This window comes from Fonsecaea pedrosoi, assembly GCF_000835455.1.
Source record: "Fonsecaea pedrosoi CBS 271.37 unplaced genomic scaffold supercont1.6, whole genome shotgun sequence".
Classification (NCBI taxonomy): domain Eukaryota; kingdom Fungi; phylum Ascomycota; class Eurotiomycetes; order Chaetothyriales; family Herpotrichiellaceae; genus Fonsecaea; species Fonsecaea pedrosoi.
The window spans coordinates 2,690,495-2,707,368 of record NW_013550610.1 but is presented as its reverse complement, the minus strand read 5'-3'; the positions used below and the strand labels follow the sequence as shown (position 1 = coordinate 2,707,368).

Genomic DNA, 16,874 nt, shown 5'->3' with positions numbered 1-16,874 from the left:
AGCCCAGCACCACATCCCGCCATGGTGCGCCTCAGGGAAATTCCGCGCACAGCGACTTTCGCGTGGTCTCCCGATGCGCCCTCATCTTGGATCGCAACTGGCACAAAGTCTGGTGCCGTCGACGTCGATTTCAGCAATGAAACTTGTCTAGAACTTTGGGATCTCGCATTGGACAGTGGTGAACAGAGTCAAGAATTGCAGCCCTCCGTCACCATCCCTACTGAGACGGGGTATGTGGTTCTATCCGTTGTTAGTACGTCCACTGACGAGTCGCAGCTTTCACGACATTGCTTGGACACCGGCCCAGGCTGGACACAAGAGAGGGATTATTGCTGGAGCATTTGACAACGGGCTACTTGGCTTGTGGGATGCGGATAAGGCCATCACGAGCACGGGAGAAGCCTCCATTTTCACCCACAAGATACACAGCGGGGCAATCAAGGCCTTACAGTTCAATCCCAAGATACAGAATTTTCTCGCAACGGGTGGTGCCAAGGGAGAACTCTTCATCTCAGACCTGAACCACCTCGACACCCCTATACGACTTGGAAGTACCGCTGCCCGAGCAGACGATATCGATTGCCTCGATTGGAACAAGAAGGTGTCAAATATCCTGGTCACGGGAAGTAGCGGAGGATTTGTGACAGTATGGGACATGAAAACAAGGAAAGAGAGCTTGACGCTTAACAACTTTCAACGCAAACCGGCCAGTGCTATTGCTTGGGATCCCGAAAAGCCCACACGATTGATCACTGCTGTGCCGCTGGAGCAGGAGCCTGTCATTCTGGTCTGGGATCTGAGAAACTCGAACGCGCCCGAAAAGGTGCTTCGCGGGCATGACTCGGGGGTTCTTTCGGTCGCTTGGTGCCCACAGGATCACGACCTCCTGCTATCTTGCGGCAAGGATAACAGAACCATACTATGGAACCCCCAGACTGGAGACGCCTATGGCGATTATCCAGTTGTGACAAACTGGACGTTCCAGACAAGGTGGAACCCTCATAACCCGAACATGTTTGCGACCGCGTCTTTCGATGGCAAACTCCAAATCCAGACTCTACAGAACACCAATCCGAGCACCACGCAGACAGACCAGAGCCAGGCTGCAGATGGAGAGGACTTCTTCTCCAGAGCTCAGACACAACCTCAGACTTCGTCTTTCTCCCTTACCAAGGCACCGAGGTGGCTGGAGCGACCCGTTTCCGTGTCTTTTGGCTTCGGTGGAAGAATCATCAGTGTGAAACAAGCAGACCCTGGGAAATCAAGAGCTTCAAAGATCTGCATCAGCAAATTCGAGGTCGACTCAGATGTCGGGAGCGCAACGGAAACCTTCGAGAAAGCCCTTCAGTCAGGTGATCTCACCAGCCTGTGTGAGGCCAGGGTTGCATCTGCAAGGACTGAGGAAGAGAAGGCTGATTGGAAGGTCATTGAGACTCTGGTATCTAAGAACCCTCGAGCAGAGCTGGTGAAATACCTAGGTTTTGAGGACAAATCCGAAGACAGCGCAAATGGTGTTGAGCAGCAGACCCCAGAGGACGACAATTCCAATTCAGAAGAGCAAAAGCCGTCCGTCAACGGCGCCTCAAAAGCTCACAAACGGTTCCAATCTATTTTCGCAAGCTCCGCCGATGGTGACTTTTTGGCAGAGTTGGCGGCCACGAAGGGTACCAGGACTAATAATCCCTTCCAGATATATACGGGATCCGAGTCCCAGGCAGACAAGCAGATTACAAGAGCCTTGATACTGGGACAATTTGAGAAAGCTCTAGACGTGTGTTTGCAAGAGAACCGAATGTCGGATGCCTTTATGATCGCTATCTGCGGCGGCGAAGCCTGTATCAAGAAAGCTCAGGAAGCATATCTCGCAAAACAATCTGGCGGACCCAACTACCTGCGCCTACTCGCTTCGGTCGTGGGCAAAAATCTATGGGATACAGTTCACAATGCTGATCTCACAAATTGGAAGGAAGTCATGGCTACGCTGTGCACGTTTGCTGATGAGCAGGAATTTCCAGATCTTTGCGAAGCGCTTGGCGACAGGATTGAGGAACAGACCGATGATCTTTCTCCTGTCTCACGGAAAGATGCTTCTTTCTGCTTCTTGGCTGGCTCCAAGCTGGAGAAGGTTGTCGCCATCTGGATCCAAGAGCTCAAAGAGCATGAGGAGGCGGGAGCCTCGGAAGCGGACGCATCTTCAGCATTTTCACTACACGCTCGTGGTCTTCAAGACTTCATCGAGAAGGTTACCATCTTCCGACAAGTGGTCAACTTTAAGGACGGAGAGCTGTCCAAAACCGGGGAGTGGAAGCTGGAAGCTTTGTACGGCAAATATCTGGAATACGCCGACATTGTCGCTGGTTCAGGCCAGCTAGACGTTGCCCAGAAATATCTAGATCTGCTTCCAGCAAGCTATCCAGGTGCGGATGTTGCAAGGAGCCGCATCCAACAGGCAAGAAAGAAGACTGCCACTCCAGCTGCTGTTCCTCAAGCTGCCCCTATAACGACGAGAAACAAACCCCTGCCTGGCATGTCACAATTTCAGCCTCCAACAACTGCGTTTACGCCACCAGCTCCTCAAGGTCCGACTCCCTATGCCCCAAGTACCTTACAGCCGAGCAATCCCTACGCGCCACCCACGGCCATCAGTACCCCATCCAATCCATATGCTCCCGTTAGCGGTAGCTACCAACCCCCACAACAGATGAGAATGCCGCCCGGCCCTCCTCCCCCTGGTCCATACGTCACCCCACAGCCAAATCCCATCCAACCGCCTCCCAGGTTCAATCAGTCTCCAGCCATTCCTCCGCCATCTCAAGACAAAAGTATGTCCAACTGGAATGACATCCCGGAGGGGTTTGTCAAACCTCCCACTTCGAGAAGAGGCACACCCAGCGTCCCACCGCAGCCTGTTCAGAATCCATTCAGCCCACCACCACCGCAAGTGACCTCTCCTCCCACGGCTCCGCCTTTTGGTGCGAGACAGAGAGCCTCGCCAGTTCCCCCTCCACCAAAAGGGACGGGTCCACCTCCGCGAGTAACGTCTCCTCTAGGTGGCCAGCCCTCTTTTGAGCGACCCGCATCGGCAAGCAATCCTTATGCGCCGCCGACTGTGACATTACCCCCCCTTGGGCAGAATATCATGTCGCCGCCGATCCCCAGGGGTCCATCTCCATACAACGCACCTCCTTCTCACGCTCCCACACCCCCCAACAGATATGCACCGGCAGGAGGCAGCCAGCATACGACTGCTCCTAGTACACGTCCATCTATCGCACCGCCGCCCCAAGGCTCGTCCTTCCAAACGCCTGCTCCGCCGTCAAACCCCTACGCCCCGACCCAGCAAGCACAACCAACGCGGCAGACGAGCTACGGTCCACCGCAACCAATACAGATACCGCAGTCAGCTACAGCGCCACCAATACCGACACCCCAGCAACAATTCATCTCCTCGGGACCACCCCCCACAGGAAGTGGGCCAGGAGTCCAAAGACCACCGTCTCGGCCTGGCACTGCGGGTTCAAACAAAGCTTCCGCTGCACCTCCGGTGCGAAAGTATCGTAAGTTGAAAACGTCGTCGTATCTGATTCTTTGAAACTAACGGATTCTCGTACAGCCAAGGGCGACCGGACACATATTCCCCCTTCTGCCCAACCAATCTATACCATCCTCTCGTCCGAGATGGCGCGTGTCAAGGCTCGAGCTCCACAGTCATTTAAAGCACAAGTGGTTGATACCGAGAAACGGCTAGATATCCTCTTTGATCATCTGAACAATGAGGATCTGCTTAAACCGGATACAGTGGCGCAACTAGTTGAGCTAGCGCAAGCACTAGAAGCAAGGGATTTTACCAGGGCGCAGGAGATACAGATGGACGTGCACACGAATAAGGTGGAGGAGTGCGGCCAGTGGATGGTGGGTGTGAAGAGGTTGGTGGGCATGTGCAGAGCCACCCCTTGAGGTGTTGTTGACAACACTTGGAAGGCTGTCGACATGTCGACCTGGGCGAGGGTAAAGTTTTCTGAGCAGGACGACGGGGAAGGGTTTTCTATGAAGACGAGCATGACTACACGATTTCCCATGCTAAGGCGGGTGGCTGGGTGGTAGGATAGAAGAATATGGCGGACATGACTAAAAAAGTGCAAAACCCTCTGGTGCCCTTGCCAGGACGGCCGACTTGACTTGTATTCGGAGCGGAGCAAGCGACAAACAACATCTTCTCCTCCTCTGCTAGTCTTCTACTCTCCTGCCCTGCCAGTCTTTTAGCCTAGAGTACCGTCATCCACCATGTAGAGCGACATACGTACGTCCACGCGAGCCACTTACATACATACATACATACTCAGTAGACAAGACGGACGAATGAATGACGATATTTGAGAAGAATGGCTTGCAGAACCATCCATGCATGCATGGACGAGTACCCTAAGTATTCAAGACAGAAAGAGGCGTACATGGCCCGCACAGGCCGTCTATACATATAATGTGTCCAACAGCGTGGTGGGTTGGACTGGCCTGCCTCTCTTGGTCACGCGAAGAGGACCTGGTATAGGTGGGTGGATAGAACATCACCATCAAAGGGGCTTTCATGGGCAGACGCAGTAGCAATAGCAGAAGCGGGGTTTTGCTTCTTTGACCGAAAAAGTCGAGTTCTTCGTTTGCTATCGAGGGAGTATGTGTCCTTACTGAAACATTGGCACGCTTTTTACAATGAAATCCAACTAACATTTAAGACTGGCTCGAAGCATTGGAAGCTCAAAAGGGTATCATACAACCTCTGCAGTCCGTGCAATAGCTTCCAGCAAAACAGAGACCTTTCCCAACTGATATAATACCTGCTCAGCAGCCCTCATCTGGATGGCAACGTGAATGGCTGCGCTGGTCTGGCCGTCGGGAAATTCCTCGAACTGAGTAACGCGCCTTTCAGCGCGCGGATCTCGTTCCTGAACTTTGTCGCCTCGTTGACGGGCGTTTGCTTCTTTTGTTTATTATCTGTGCCTGTCGCAGTTGATGTGCCCGGTCCGCTGTAGCTGGAGAATGATCCCATGAAGTCGACCTGGAATGGATTGTGACTTGCTTCGAGTTTGTCAATGACGGCTTGAAAGCCACTCACAGAATCTTTCAGGCGGTCTTGAGAATAGCTATTGTTTTGGGAATTGAGCAGAGAGAAGAGCGTGGAGTGCAAGGAGCGCAAACGCGAAGACTGTGACGTTGTGGGATCTTGCGCGTACAGGTGGTCATTATCTGGAAAGGAGGAGAATGACATCGCCCGAGAGGGCCGGGGGGACGTTTGTGTTGCGACATCGCGGTGGAACAGTTCTGTTGGGTCTGAATCCACGGATTCAACGTCGTCATCGTCGTCTTGAGCTTTTTGCTGTTGCAGGACAGTGCTGCTCGGTATGTAGGGGATATGGGATACGGTGGATTCCAGCTTCTTGTTGAGAGTTTCAAGGTCTGTCTTCGCAGTTTCTGCAAGGTCGTGGCGAGCTTCGGTAAGGGATTCGATCATGGGCTGCACAATGTATTTGCTTGCGGCCCATGTCAAGGCAGACGCGCCCGCGAAAACGTAGGCTGCATGGGCAAGGCGTTCGAAAGTGACCAGCGGAGGTGGTTTTTGGGGTTTCAGCAGAAATTCTGGATAGGTGATGATCGGGGGAACGTCGCGCTTCTGCGCAACTCTTGTGGATTGCGATCGCGCTTCTTCACCGACCGACTTTGTGGTTGACTCCGTCTCTTTGCCTGCTGAAGCCTGCGTCTGGCTGCTGTCGTGTATGGTTTTTAGTTCAGAGTCCTCATCAGTGGGCGTCGAAGGACTTGAATGTTCCGGGCCAAGGAGTTTTTCTATCTCTTCTGCCTGTACACCTTTCTTCTCCAAAAACGCAACTTTGCGTTCGCGCGAGGCATTTTGTATAGACTCGTCTTCGAGGAACTTTCGGGCTTGCTCAAGAAGAGGTATTTCTGAAGGTGGTGGAGGTGACTGTGTGCTGGTATCTGGGGGCTGGTCATGCGAAGAAGAGTCCCCGTTCTTTTGCTCTGAGGTGTACTGCTGCTGCCATGAGGGAATGGAGGGAGTCTTCTTAGGATCTTCGTGGACCATATTGTAGCGCCAGGGACAGTGCGTCAATACAGTCGAGGAGGTTGCACTTGGAAGAGAAACTGTGACACTTTCATACAGTACTTGGAGGATGACCGAGACTTACTGGGGAAGAATGCCAGCCTCGGCTCATTGATATGGCGGCGAAAGTGGCGCTGGCGATGCCGTTCGTCCCTGTGGCTGAGTCACTAGCCACAGCAGCCATAGCAGCCACAAAGCTGGGTTTGGCGGGAACAGCCACAGTCACCAACCATTTCCCACGCATTGCATTGTTAGGGAAGTTGCTGCATCAGATCTTTCGCTACTTACGTATTTCAGGATTTGAGTCACATCGACAATCAATCTTAATCATCGAACCATTTGTTTAGACCTGTGCAAAGCCGCGAATATTGCTTCTGGATCTCAGGGGTCGCATCTAGTCAAGAAAACACGACCTCGGACGCGAGAATTCCACGAGAATCCAGGGCCAGACGCAGACCACCAAAGGCGGAGAACCTAGGCATTTAGCCGAGCTCGAAGCCTCAGAGAAACATGACAGATAGAAGCCGACGTGTGCGACGTCAGATTAGTGAGGCCACCGAAGACTTTACAGAAGAGTCAGATCTGGGCAGCGGTGAAGATTATGATCCAAGAAGAACAGACTCAATGAGGCGAACAGGCAGATATGAGTAAGTGCGCAGTTCTCGTTGTGCGCAAAGACACTTTTACCTCCTTGATTCCACAACCTTTTGGTGGAAAGGCTCAATCATTGTCGCAGTTGGGATCTTTTGTGGGTGCAGCTCATTGTCACCGAAATGAGGATCAGACCAGCTCCTGGACTCAACAGTGAATATCTACCTGGGCACATGTCGATTCACATTCAGTCGCGTCAATCTTGTAATCGCTGATTTGGCCCAAAATCTCTGTCGCGTCTCCTGGGAGACCGAGAAAATAAGCCATAACAGCATGTTCCACAATGTCTTTCACTACATTATGCTATGTACCTCGTGTCCGCGCAAGAGCTAATTGAACTTCTAGTTCTTCGGCGGCGTCGACCCCGGCATCGTCCAGGCCACGGCGATCAGGGGCATCAGCTGTTGCAAGCAACGTTTCTTCCGCAACTGTTCAACGTGGGGCGGGCTCTGCAGACGACAGACGACAAAGCCTCAAATTGACCGTCAAGGCTCCTCCAAGCAAGCTGCGAGAAGTCATGCGGGCCAACGAGGTTGAATCACTCCATGACACCCTTGGCGGTGGCCAAGTTCTGGATGGTCCGCGAAGCAGTCGTCGTTCTGCTTTGACTGCTAGAGCCAGCGCTCGAGGTAGCCGGCGGCCGACGTACGCAGAGTACGGGGAGAGCGATATTGAAGATGAAGAGGACGAGGACGAGGATGAGGAAGAAGACGAGGATGAAGACGAGGACGAGCAAGAGGAGCCTACCGACTTCGATCGGCTCGGCGCTGAACCTGAAGGTGGCACCGACGATGAAGACGTGGAAATGGAAGACGCGCCTCCTCCTCCGCCTCCAGCCAGACGCCATCTTCCTCCTAAACCACCAAAGATAACATTGAAACCACCGGCCAACAACAAACCAGCAGCCAAGCCCAAACTCATCGTCACTCCGGCAAAGGTTGGCCCCCTTAAGTCTGTTGAGGAGCAGGAGATGGAGGATGCATCAGAGGATGTGTCGGACGAGGAAGAAGACGAAGTCGGCAATTCATCTGACCTCTCTGATGAAGACGAGGAGCCCACAATAAACGTGCACGACGAGGACGCGGAGGGTGAGGAAGAAGAGATTGTGGTTGAGGAGGATGCTCCAGGTGAAGACGAGGAAGTCGACGATGATGACGATGACGATGACGATGACGATCTGGACGATAGCAGTGATGAGACGCCTGCGTCTGGTGCTGCCACTCCTGATATCACTAGACTGACCAAGAGGCAACGGGGTAGGCCAGAGGATCAGGGCACTCTCATGGCGTTGGATATGGCACCGCAGCAACGAAAGGTATGATGCAAACTATATCGGTCACGGGCATTTGGGCTCATCGCTGACTGGATTTAGTTCTTCACGGACGAGGAGAAAGCAATGAAGAAGGACGAACATGCCAGAAAGCGAAAAGAACTCACCAAGCGCAAAGTGCAGGAGGAGAAGACGGCTGCTTTGAACAGATTGGTACGCGAATATCCCTGTTTCCTCTGATTTGTGCTGATTTCATCTCAGCTTAAACCTCAAGTCTCAAAAGCGCGAGGCGCCGCTCCAAAGCCAGAGACCTTGGCTGCGGCAGCGGCCGCTGCTGCTGCGGCTGGATCACCATACGAGGAAGAAGACCTGCCTCAGAGAGCCAATCCACTTTATACCAGATGGATCAGCACGCAAGAGGGCGTGAGACTGGGGGTGCCAGAAGAATGGTTGGGGAAGAAAGTCGGCCGTTACTTTGGCCCGCCATACCCTTCGAGCAGCAATATGCTCATTCAAGAGACTGAATGATGGCATGTCAACGGCATTTCATCTCTTGCCCAGCTACAACTTCTCGAAATGTGAAAGGCCAGGAGGATCTCTGTGGCTGGGACGAACTTGTTGACGGGCTAACGGATCTGAAGATCCCAAACACCTAAGACTTGGCCAGCAGCTTTGGTCATCAACTACCAGCTACCAGAGTCCGGTAGCTCTTAGCATAGAATTCTCAAGTCAGCCGCAATTTAACTACACGTGAAGGCACTGGTTGTCCTGGAATCCTTGAGCAATGTCTCAATAGTACTTTCTTCAAACATCGCGGTGATGTTTGAAGTGCTCTGTACCTATAGGTCAGAGTATCCCCTTGTAGCCCAATATCCATTGGTCACGGCAGCAAGCACGATTCCATGACCTCTTGTCCGGGCATTCGCACTTCTGACAACTTCAAGCTCTGTTTACTCTTGACACGCTGCGGGTTCGCACAATTCTCAAGTGCACCGTTTTCCATCGATCCGAAGGCCAGGATTGGGGACTTTATAGTCCCAAGACTGCCGTCATGAGGAATTCGGACAAGCCTCGACTCGCTCTTCGATCCTTCGTTGTCGGATGGCGGATGCTCACGAAGAGCGACTTCCCTGGCGTACTTTGTGGTAACCCTGATATCTTCACTTCTCCTTCGCGCCATCTGTCACGTCTTCTGGAACGAATATCGGAGAGGAAATTGGTAACGAGCAGCCTGACGCCGCAGCTTGACGCCTGCCTGTAGGGTTATCACTCATTTCCCCTTGCGCTGAGCGTGTTTTGGCCCGAAGAGATAGTATGGTTGCTTTCCTGCGCTGGAATTTCGACCATGTTGGATCCGAGCTCCGAAGCAGCTCGCTCCCTAGATTTTGAGCGAAGATATCAGCAGCCATCCCAGTAGTTGTCGGAAACCTAGACCAACTCTTCCTTGAACTTCTCCAGTGCTCGGGCTTCAAAGGCAGGCTTGAAGGTCATGTACCCTGTAAAGCTACATCAGCAATGATTTCTGCGCCGGTCAGAGATGGCTTCACCATTGAGTACACCGAGCCCAATGACCAGTGCCCAACCAGCCCACCGATAACTCATTTTCTGTCCTCTTGAAAGATCCTTAGCCGGGTGTCACCTGCAGGGCACAGGAATCAAATGGTCTGCAGGAAGCCTCACAAATTCAAGAACCAATCGGAGGAAATTCCGCAGCCTCGCCTTGGCGCCCCTCATCATTCCAGCCTCGACGCGTCTTTCGCCATTCATGACGCGCAGCAGAGAAACCAAAGAGCTTTCACCAACATCGACAGTCTTCGGCACGCAAACAACAGCAGAACATGGAAAGCAACGGCGATGGCGAATTGGAGGGAGCGTGGATATGTGCCAGACTCTGACGACGACGAAGAAGAAGACGGCAGGAATGGAAGTCTCGACAGCGGCCTGGCGCGTGGGACAATCTCTGAGACTGCCTCGAATATTGCGCAGTCTGTGAAGGGATGCGACACCCCCCTTGATGGTGACGACAGCCGAACAAATCAAAGCGACACCGTCGTTGACAAGCATGACACTTACCACTATTCTGCACCAAATGGCACCGCCAACTTGCTGCAGGATGGGGCCCAAGCTTGCCACCCGGAATTGTCACAGGCCTGTGATTCTCCTTTAAATTCAACTGCGGCAAGGCTTGAGGCTGAAATCAAAAAGGGTCTACAGACAGTGCAAGATGTCCTTGGGTCGGCGGTCCTTGGTTTCGACAGTGATGATGACAGCCCTCTTTCTTCAGTTCCCTCATCGGTGCATACTTCGCCCAAAAGAACCCAGTCAAGACCTTCACAGCCAGCTGTTCTTCCCGAGGTGGAGATCTCTCAAATTATCGCTAACGATATATTGTTGCTAGACGCTGCTACTGACGCCTTACGGAGACGGTCTTTCCGACCTCGTGCTCCAATCCAGCTTCATCCCTATGCAATTGAGGACGCAAGGTACAGACAAACTTGGAGGGACAGGGGCTTGAACCCTGTTCGCGTTCCAGACTTGCCTCCACATCTGGGAGAAAGCTCCAAAGACGATTCCCAGGGCACCACTGCTTATCACAGCAGCCAAGTGGATCATTCCGACAGTCAAATTCCACAGTCAAGCCCTGCTCTAGACGAAGGCTATGAGAATCCCGTGGTCGTCGAAGATGAAGAATCTCAAAGTCCAATACGTGGAACGCGTCCTCGTGTACCTGCTCCTGTGTCTGATTCCGATGAGGACCTTCCAGACCTCTCAGACATTTTTAAAAATAGGACTACAACCCCGTCTATCTGGAGACTAAAAAGACCCAAGCATGTGTCAGTGCCGCAGACACAGACAGGGATTGATGGATTTCGGATCTATGAACTTCCCGACGAGGGTATAGCTCCTAGGAAGGCATCCAAAACTGGTGGCTCAAAGTCCATAATTCCACCTTCCCCGCCTCGATCTGGCGATGGACTCTCGTCGCAGTTCGGCGAAGCGGACAACAGTCCAGAGATATCACTTGGAAGCAGCACACCCATCGTGCTCCCCACTCCGCTCATTTCGTCTGACAAGCAGGTTTCGAAGAGGAATTGCACCGAGGCCCTTGACCTCTCTGATTCAGAGACTGATGTTGTCAGTATCAGTGACGATGCATCTTCAACTTCAGGATCAGAAGAGCGAACCAACGATGGACTTCAATTTCGACAAATACGGCGCAAGATCAAAGGAGTTCTGCCGGCATCCTGGCTGAAGCTGGATATGAAGCAACAATGGAAGGGTACCCGTGCTGCTCGAAACCAAGCCCAATCTCCTGTCAAGAGGGCCTCGGAGAAAGGCGTAGCGCAACACATCTCGTCGATAGTGGGAAGAGCGAGACAGAGAACCGTGAGAGATGGAGTCGCAGACCTGGAAGTTTCGTCAGAGAGTGATTCCGCCGTGCCAGTCGACGATGAGATGGGGGGGATTGAGTACGAGGGACCAGAGTCCTTCGAGGATGACGTTGTTGAAGACGACGCCATCGATGCCATGCTGGCTCCTCAAAAGAGAAGACCGTACACAGTCAAAGGACAACCGCGACTGCAAGGTGTTCGGTCCAAGAAGAATACTTTTGATGCAGACAGGGTACTCTCTCGCCGAGAACCCTCTCTTCGTAGTCCGCGAACTGCTGCTGCTTCCTTGTCAAGCAATGGGGCGCGGCCGCACAAGAAGACCAAACGCAAACATAGAAAGCCGCAGATGACGATCTTGGATGCTCCTGGTCTGAGGGACGAGGACGTGCCACGGTTCCTGAAAATTGCATCGAGAGGTGCAAAGCGTCAAAGATCAGCAAGGAAGCAAGATCCGTCAAAGAAGTTCTTCAGATTGGCAACAATGAGAGATACAGAGGATGTGAACGAAGTCGTAAGAACATGGAGACGTGAACAACGTCAGATACATCATTCTGTCAAACCCAAAGATATCATCAGCCGCACGACCTCAAAGCCCCAGCCGCGCGGCTTCGACGACATAATACATGGGAATACTGCCGCTCCAACACGCATTTCGCACGAAGACATTCACCTTTCGGCCACTCAACTCACTTTCTTAAAACGTAGCACCAACGCTACCCTCGACCGCATTCAAAACCATCAAAGTCGTTCATTGCAGGCTGAATCAATTGGCCACCCTACTGATCGTTCTTCTGCGATTCTCGACTATTTCAAGCCTGGAGCTTCGCGTCGCAATCATCTCAACTCGTGGCAACGAGTTCCAAGTGTTGAGCACAGCACGGAAGGACCAGCCGTCGCATCAACCAACCCATTCGCGATCCAAAAGCGTCTACCAAAGCAAGCACGGCCAAGACAAAAGCGACTTCGTCAGGACGCCTTGCAGAAAACATCTACAAGACCTTCGGTCCAGGAAGCTGATCCAATGTCTCCATCTGCAGAGTACGTACCTAACAATTCTCCATAAAGTTGATGATGATGCTGACTGAAGCTCCAGGAAGCGTGGCTTCTCTCCTCCCTCGCCGCCTCTTCTCCCATTGCGTCCTTTGAAGTAAGTACTCTTTTCGCCAATTAGGATTTCGCGGAGACTAAGTTTGAAACGTAGGAAGCAACGTCCTGTCTCACGCGGCACGCGTTACGCGAACAATCCTGATCAACATGATATCCTATGCCTTCAAAGTCTGAACTTAGAAGATGACTACGACATTATCGCCTGTGCGATTCGGTACCCTCCAAGATCAAGCACCTTTTCCAAGACTCCAATGTTCTCTAGCTCTACAAGTGTCCATATTCATCTTGTCAAGACCACAATATCCTCTATGGCAGATACCGCGCATCGGTTCCAACCGGGGAGGTCTCACAATGCTATCAGTACTCCCATATCGCAACGTAGTCTCCATGCTACTGGTTGGTCCGCAGACGTTGAAGTTATCATCCGAGATACTTTCCAAGAAATCTTCAGTGTCATCTGTGGCGACACTGCCATGCCGGACACGACACCAGAGCGACGCACTCAGCTCTTGAGTCAAGCTGCAAATTCGGTCCAAATGATCATCAGTTACACGAATGAGAGTCTCTTCTTCGTAAATAATCAAGGTTTAGAAGCCTTCATACGATTGACAACCGAGTCAATCGACAGTCTTTGGCAGGGCATCGCTATATGCGAGAGCGCCACATCCGAGCCCTGGGTTTCCCAGACTTTGAAACTCTTGAACGGATTACTCATTCTGGGATATCAAATCAATCGATACGCCACAGCCGCAGGCTGTCCAGAGAGACTTCGTGCAACGAGCTTGAAGACCTGGCAGAATGTTGCCAGCCTCGCTTGGGAACTCACTTTCCGCAAACATAACGTTCCTCAACTCTTTGCCAACACCGCTGCTCTGTTCGGGGGTAGCTTGGTACCAGAAGGTCAAGTCATTCCCACAACGGAAATCGAGACCATCTACTTGATACACCAGCTCGGTCCAGACCAAGAATGGAGTTTTTACCTGGAGACAATCTTTTCCAGCCATGGCAAGCCGGGGGTCCTCTTCGATTCTTCAGCAGAGTCACTCGCTTGTATGGTCATCGTACTCGGCTGTCTCCTTTCCACCGGCGCACTGGATGGGCACACAGCACATACCGACAATAACTTTGGAGGCTCTCTTGGTAGCTCTCTTCTTCGTCTACTCCCGATTCAGATGTCGGATTTTCTCAAGACCTTTGTCGAGAAAAAGGCGAGTTACCATGCGCGGTTTCAAGTCAAGACGCCACAAGTGAGAAAGCTAGAGCAATTTGGTCTGGTCGTATTTCAATGGTGCTTCGCTCTCGCACGAAATCTCCCATCTGACATGGCGGACAACTTGCTCAAACAGATGTTCAAGTATTACTCTGAAAAGACAAACAACATGCTTGAACTTTTTACGTCCAAACATGCAAACCGAACGCCACCATTTCTCGATCGCCTGGTGCGCGCCGAGCAACTCAATCTGGAGGACACTGATACAGACTTCCACATTTTTCTGAAGCTCACGGCCATAACCTTGATTGCTCAACCTCGACCGGACACCGAGGTTGAGGAACACATTCGGAAGCTGGCGCTCCGCAAACGCTCTCTCTTGTTCATCCTGTTACCCAACAAGGGCCAGGACACTTTCAACGACAATGAAGTGATTGTCAGTGAAGACTGCCCACTTCCAGACCGTGATCTGACTTCAGTATCAAATCGATACACGCTGTTCACAACGCTGTATCACTATGCACCGGTTGGCTTTAAACCAGAGATCTCGCAGATTCGAGACTACATCGACTTCGCCTCCGCTCACGATGCAGTACGCCAGGTCATTCTGCGATGTTGGGAAACCATTGCAAAGTCGGCCCTCTCTCAGCCTGCAAGTTCCGCAGAGCTGCTGGAACTCGGAGGATGGATGCTGGCCATGTTCTTTTCCATGTGCGACAAGCTTACACGGATCCCAAACGTTGGTAATGACATGCACGAGGACGAGAGACGCATACACCTGGCGAACCGCAACACTACAGTTGACCGCGTCCTCCACATCGCAGATCGATACGTTGCAGCGATTGATATCTGCACCACCCGTGACCAGGTTTCACACCTCCTTTCTCGTGAAGAAGTGAGCCGTTTGACTGTGTCCTGCTACCACGACCAAGGCCTAGGTGATGTTGTGGTCAGCGGAATCTTTAACCTCGTCACATCTTATGTCATGAAAGGCATTGGTAATGTCACAGATGAAATCTTTGCCGTTCGACGAGAGATTCGTGGTGTACTTGTGGACCAGCTCAACCGTACCGATTCTCCGGATGATATCTTATTGGCGTCTTTAACCGAAACCTGGTTTGCGATCGGAAAGCTGATGGTAGAAGGTGGCCACTGCCAGTGGGACCATTTTGTGAATGCGTGGTCCTCGATGTCTTTTCCACAAATTGCCGACACTGAAATTGCAAGACAATGTCAGGTGTTGCTGCTGAGCAAGATTGCAACTGATAGGTCCGTCGTTCTGGCTGATCCCTATCCTTTCATCCATACTTGGTTGTGGTCAATCCTGAAGCCTGAAACGATGATCAGATTCGAGCACTGTTTGACGAACCAGCTCATGGAAAGTATCCCAGATACCTTTGGCCTTGATGATTTGCGTCAAGATATTTCCAACGGTGCCACCAGATACTTCCTCGACAAGTCTGATATCGTCAAGCATCGCCTTTTAATCGTCCATCACATTATACGCTATGCGTACAGCGTCCAAAACGTTGCCGATACGACCTCACACGGAAAACTAACGAACTATCAATGGGACCACTTAATGACCATGATTTCGAGAGCCATGAAGCAAACATGGGAGCAGTTGGACGGACGAGCAAGACCAGAATGGACCACGTTCATGCAGAAAGTGATATTCCGACTTGGCATGTATAAAGGCCCAGGCTTCGAAATCGACCCGTGGTTCACAGATTTGAGTCAGAAAGGATTCGAGGACAAGGCCTTCCATCTGGAGCGTCTCTTCATTTGTCTTCCGGGCGAGAAACGACCCGATCGTTATGATGCTGAGTACATGATCAAGGCTTTCCGGACAGCTTGCGAAATGGCATGGGTCAACGACAAGGAAAAACCACTCTTACATCATCTGATCACGATCTTCGCCGCCAACGACCCTAGCTACGTCGAGCATGATGGCAGCTTCTTACTCGATATTACCAAACAGCTGGACTTTATGAAGGCAGTCTTCCCGGCATACATTGAGCGATCACTCAACGACACCCTACCGACAATGCTTTTCGCCGTCCCAATCCTAGACGCCGCCATACAGATCTTGCTGAAACTGGAAATGCGCGTTGACCTTCAAGATCAATCACATATGGAATCGTTCGCAGAGCTCCTTGTGGCCTTGATGGGAGCAGCAGTGGCAGCAATGCAATACCAAGGCTGTGAGGCTCTGTACGAGATTGGCTGGGAGATCGACACAGTCTGTCGTCTCGGCGGTATCTGCTGGCTTGGTTGTAGCCGCTGGGCTCATCTTCACCGACTCTTTCCCTTTTCTGACACCATCCTCGCCTTGCAACCATACGTGCAGACGTATGCATACTACGCCTACGAGTGGATCTGCTCTGCGGCTGGCCTGGAAGACGGTGCTCGGCCTACGGACCCAGCACTCTGGGCGAGATACCGAAAGAGTGCCGATCGGGCGAAGGAGGACTTTGGCTTCGAGCTGCCAGAACTGGCGCTCCCTGAGCATATCAATGCTCTGAAGGATTTTGCCGCCGACGACCTCGAGTGGTCGGGCCGAAACGAGTGGCATCGAGGCCAATTTTCGACCTGGGGGCCTGTCTGGGGGCCCGTCTGGGTGCTTGCCCGCCCCGGGTCGGAGCCAGAGACAAGAGGACCGCGAGAAGCGGTCCAAGACGGCTCCATGGTGAACGAGGTCCGGGCGGTGTTGGTGGGGCTGGAGCAGGGGTTGACCCTGTTGGGTCTCTTGGAAGAGCGGTTGTGAGGGGCGTCCGCGGGGTTGTCGTTTCTTGTCTTGTTAGAGTAGAACGAGTCACAATCAAAAGTGTTTAAGTGAGCTTTTGTTTCAAAGTGCACGTTGCCTCTATCGTCTACGACCACGCACTTTCATGTGGACGTCCGCCGCTTATCCAGCGAATGACAAGTAAGGAGTACAACGATGGACAGGCACGCACTCTCTAGATACATCCTGGCTGACACGGGTGGTCTACTCGGAGGGATGCTACTTTGGTAAGGGACGGGTTCCGGATACCGTCACCGCCGGTGGTACATTTACGTGCACTGGCCCCCAAGATTCACAAGAGGACTATCTGTGGCATATCAGCGGCCTGCCTTTGGAATCCATTGATG

General features: G+C 52.2%; 4 protein-coding genes across 4 annotated transcripts; 3 read left to right on the top strand and 1 right to left on the bottom strand.

Moving 5' to 3' along the window:
• Window positions 1-21: 21 nt before the first annotated feature.
• Z517_09813 (uncharacterized protein) lies at window positions 22-3,957 on the top strand (the record flags this gene model as incomplete). Its single annotated transcript, XM_013425721.1, has 3 exons — window positions 22-230; window positions 277-3,557; window positions 3,614-3,957. The coding sequence occupies 3 exons, from the start codon at window positions 22-24 to the stop codon at window positions 3,955-3,957; spliced, it is 3,834 nt and encodes a 1,277-aa protein (XP_013281175.1).
• Window positions 3,958-4,846: 889 nt separating this feature from the next.
• On the bottom strand, window positions 4,847-6,094 carry Z517_09812 (uncharacterized protein; the record flags this gene model as incomplete). Its single annotated transcript, XM_013425720.1, has 1 exon — window positions 4,847-6,094. The coding sequence occupies one exon, from the start codon at window positions 6,092-6,094 to the stop codon at window positions 4,847-4,849; it is 1,248 nt and encodes a 415-aa protein (XP_013281174.1).
• Window positions 6,095-6,622: 528 nt separating this feature from the next.
• On the top strand, window positions 6,623-8,561 carry Z517_09811 (uncharacterized protein; the record flags this gene model as incomplete). Its single annotated transcript, XM_013425719.1, has 4 exons — window positions 6,623-6,759; window positions 7,109-8,078; window positions 8,136-8,246; window positions 8,295-8,561. 4 exons carry the CDS (start codon window positions 6,623-6,625, stop codon window positions 8,559-8,561), a joined length of 1,485 nt encoding a protein of 494 aa, XP_013281173.1.
• Window positions 8,562-9,887: 1,326 nt separating this feature from the next.
• On the top strand, window positions 9,888-16,509 carry Z517_09810 (uncharacterized protein; the record flags this gene model as incomplete). Its single annotated transcript, XM_013425718.1, has 3 exons — window positions 9,888-12,463; window positions 12,519-12,572; window positions 12,627-16,509. The coding sequence occupies 3 exons, from the start codon at window positions 9,888-9,890 to the stop codon at window positions 16,507-16,509; spliced, it is 6,513 nt and encodes a 2,170-aa protein (XP_013281172.1).
• Between the last annotated feature and the right edge of the window lie 365 nt (window positions 16,510-16,874).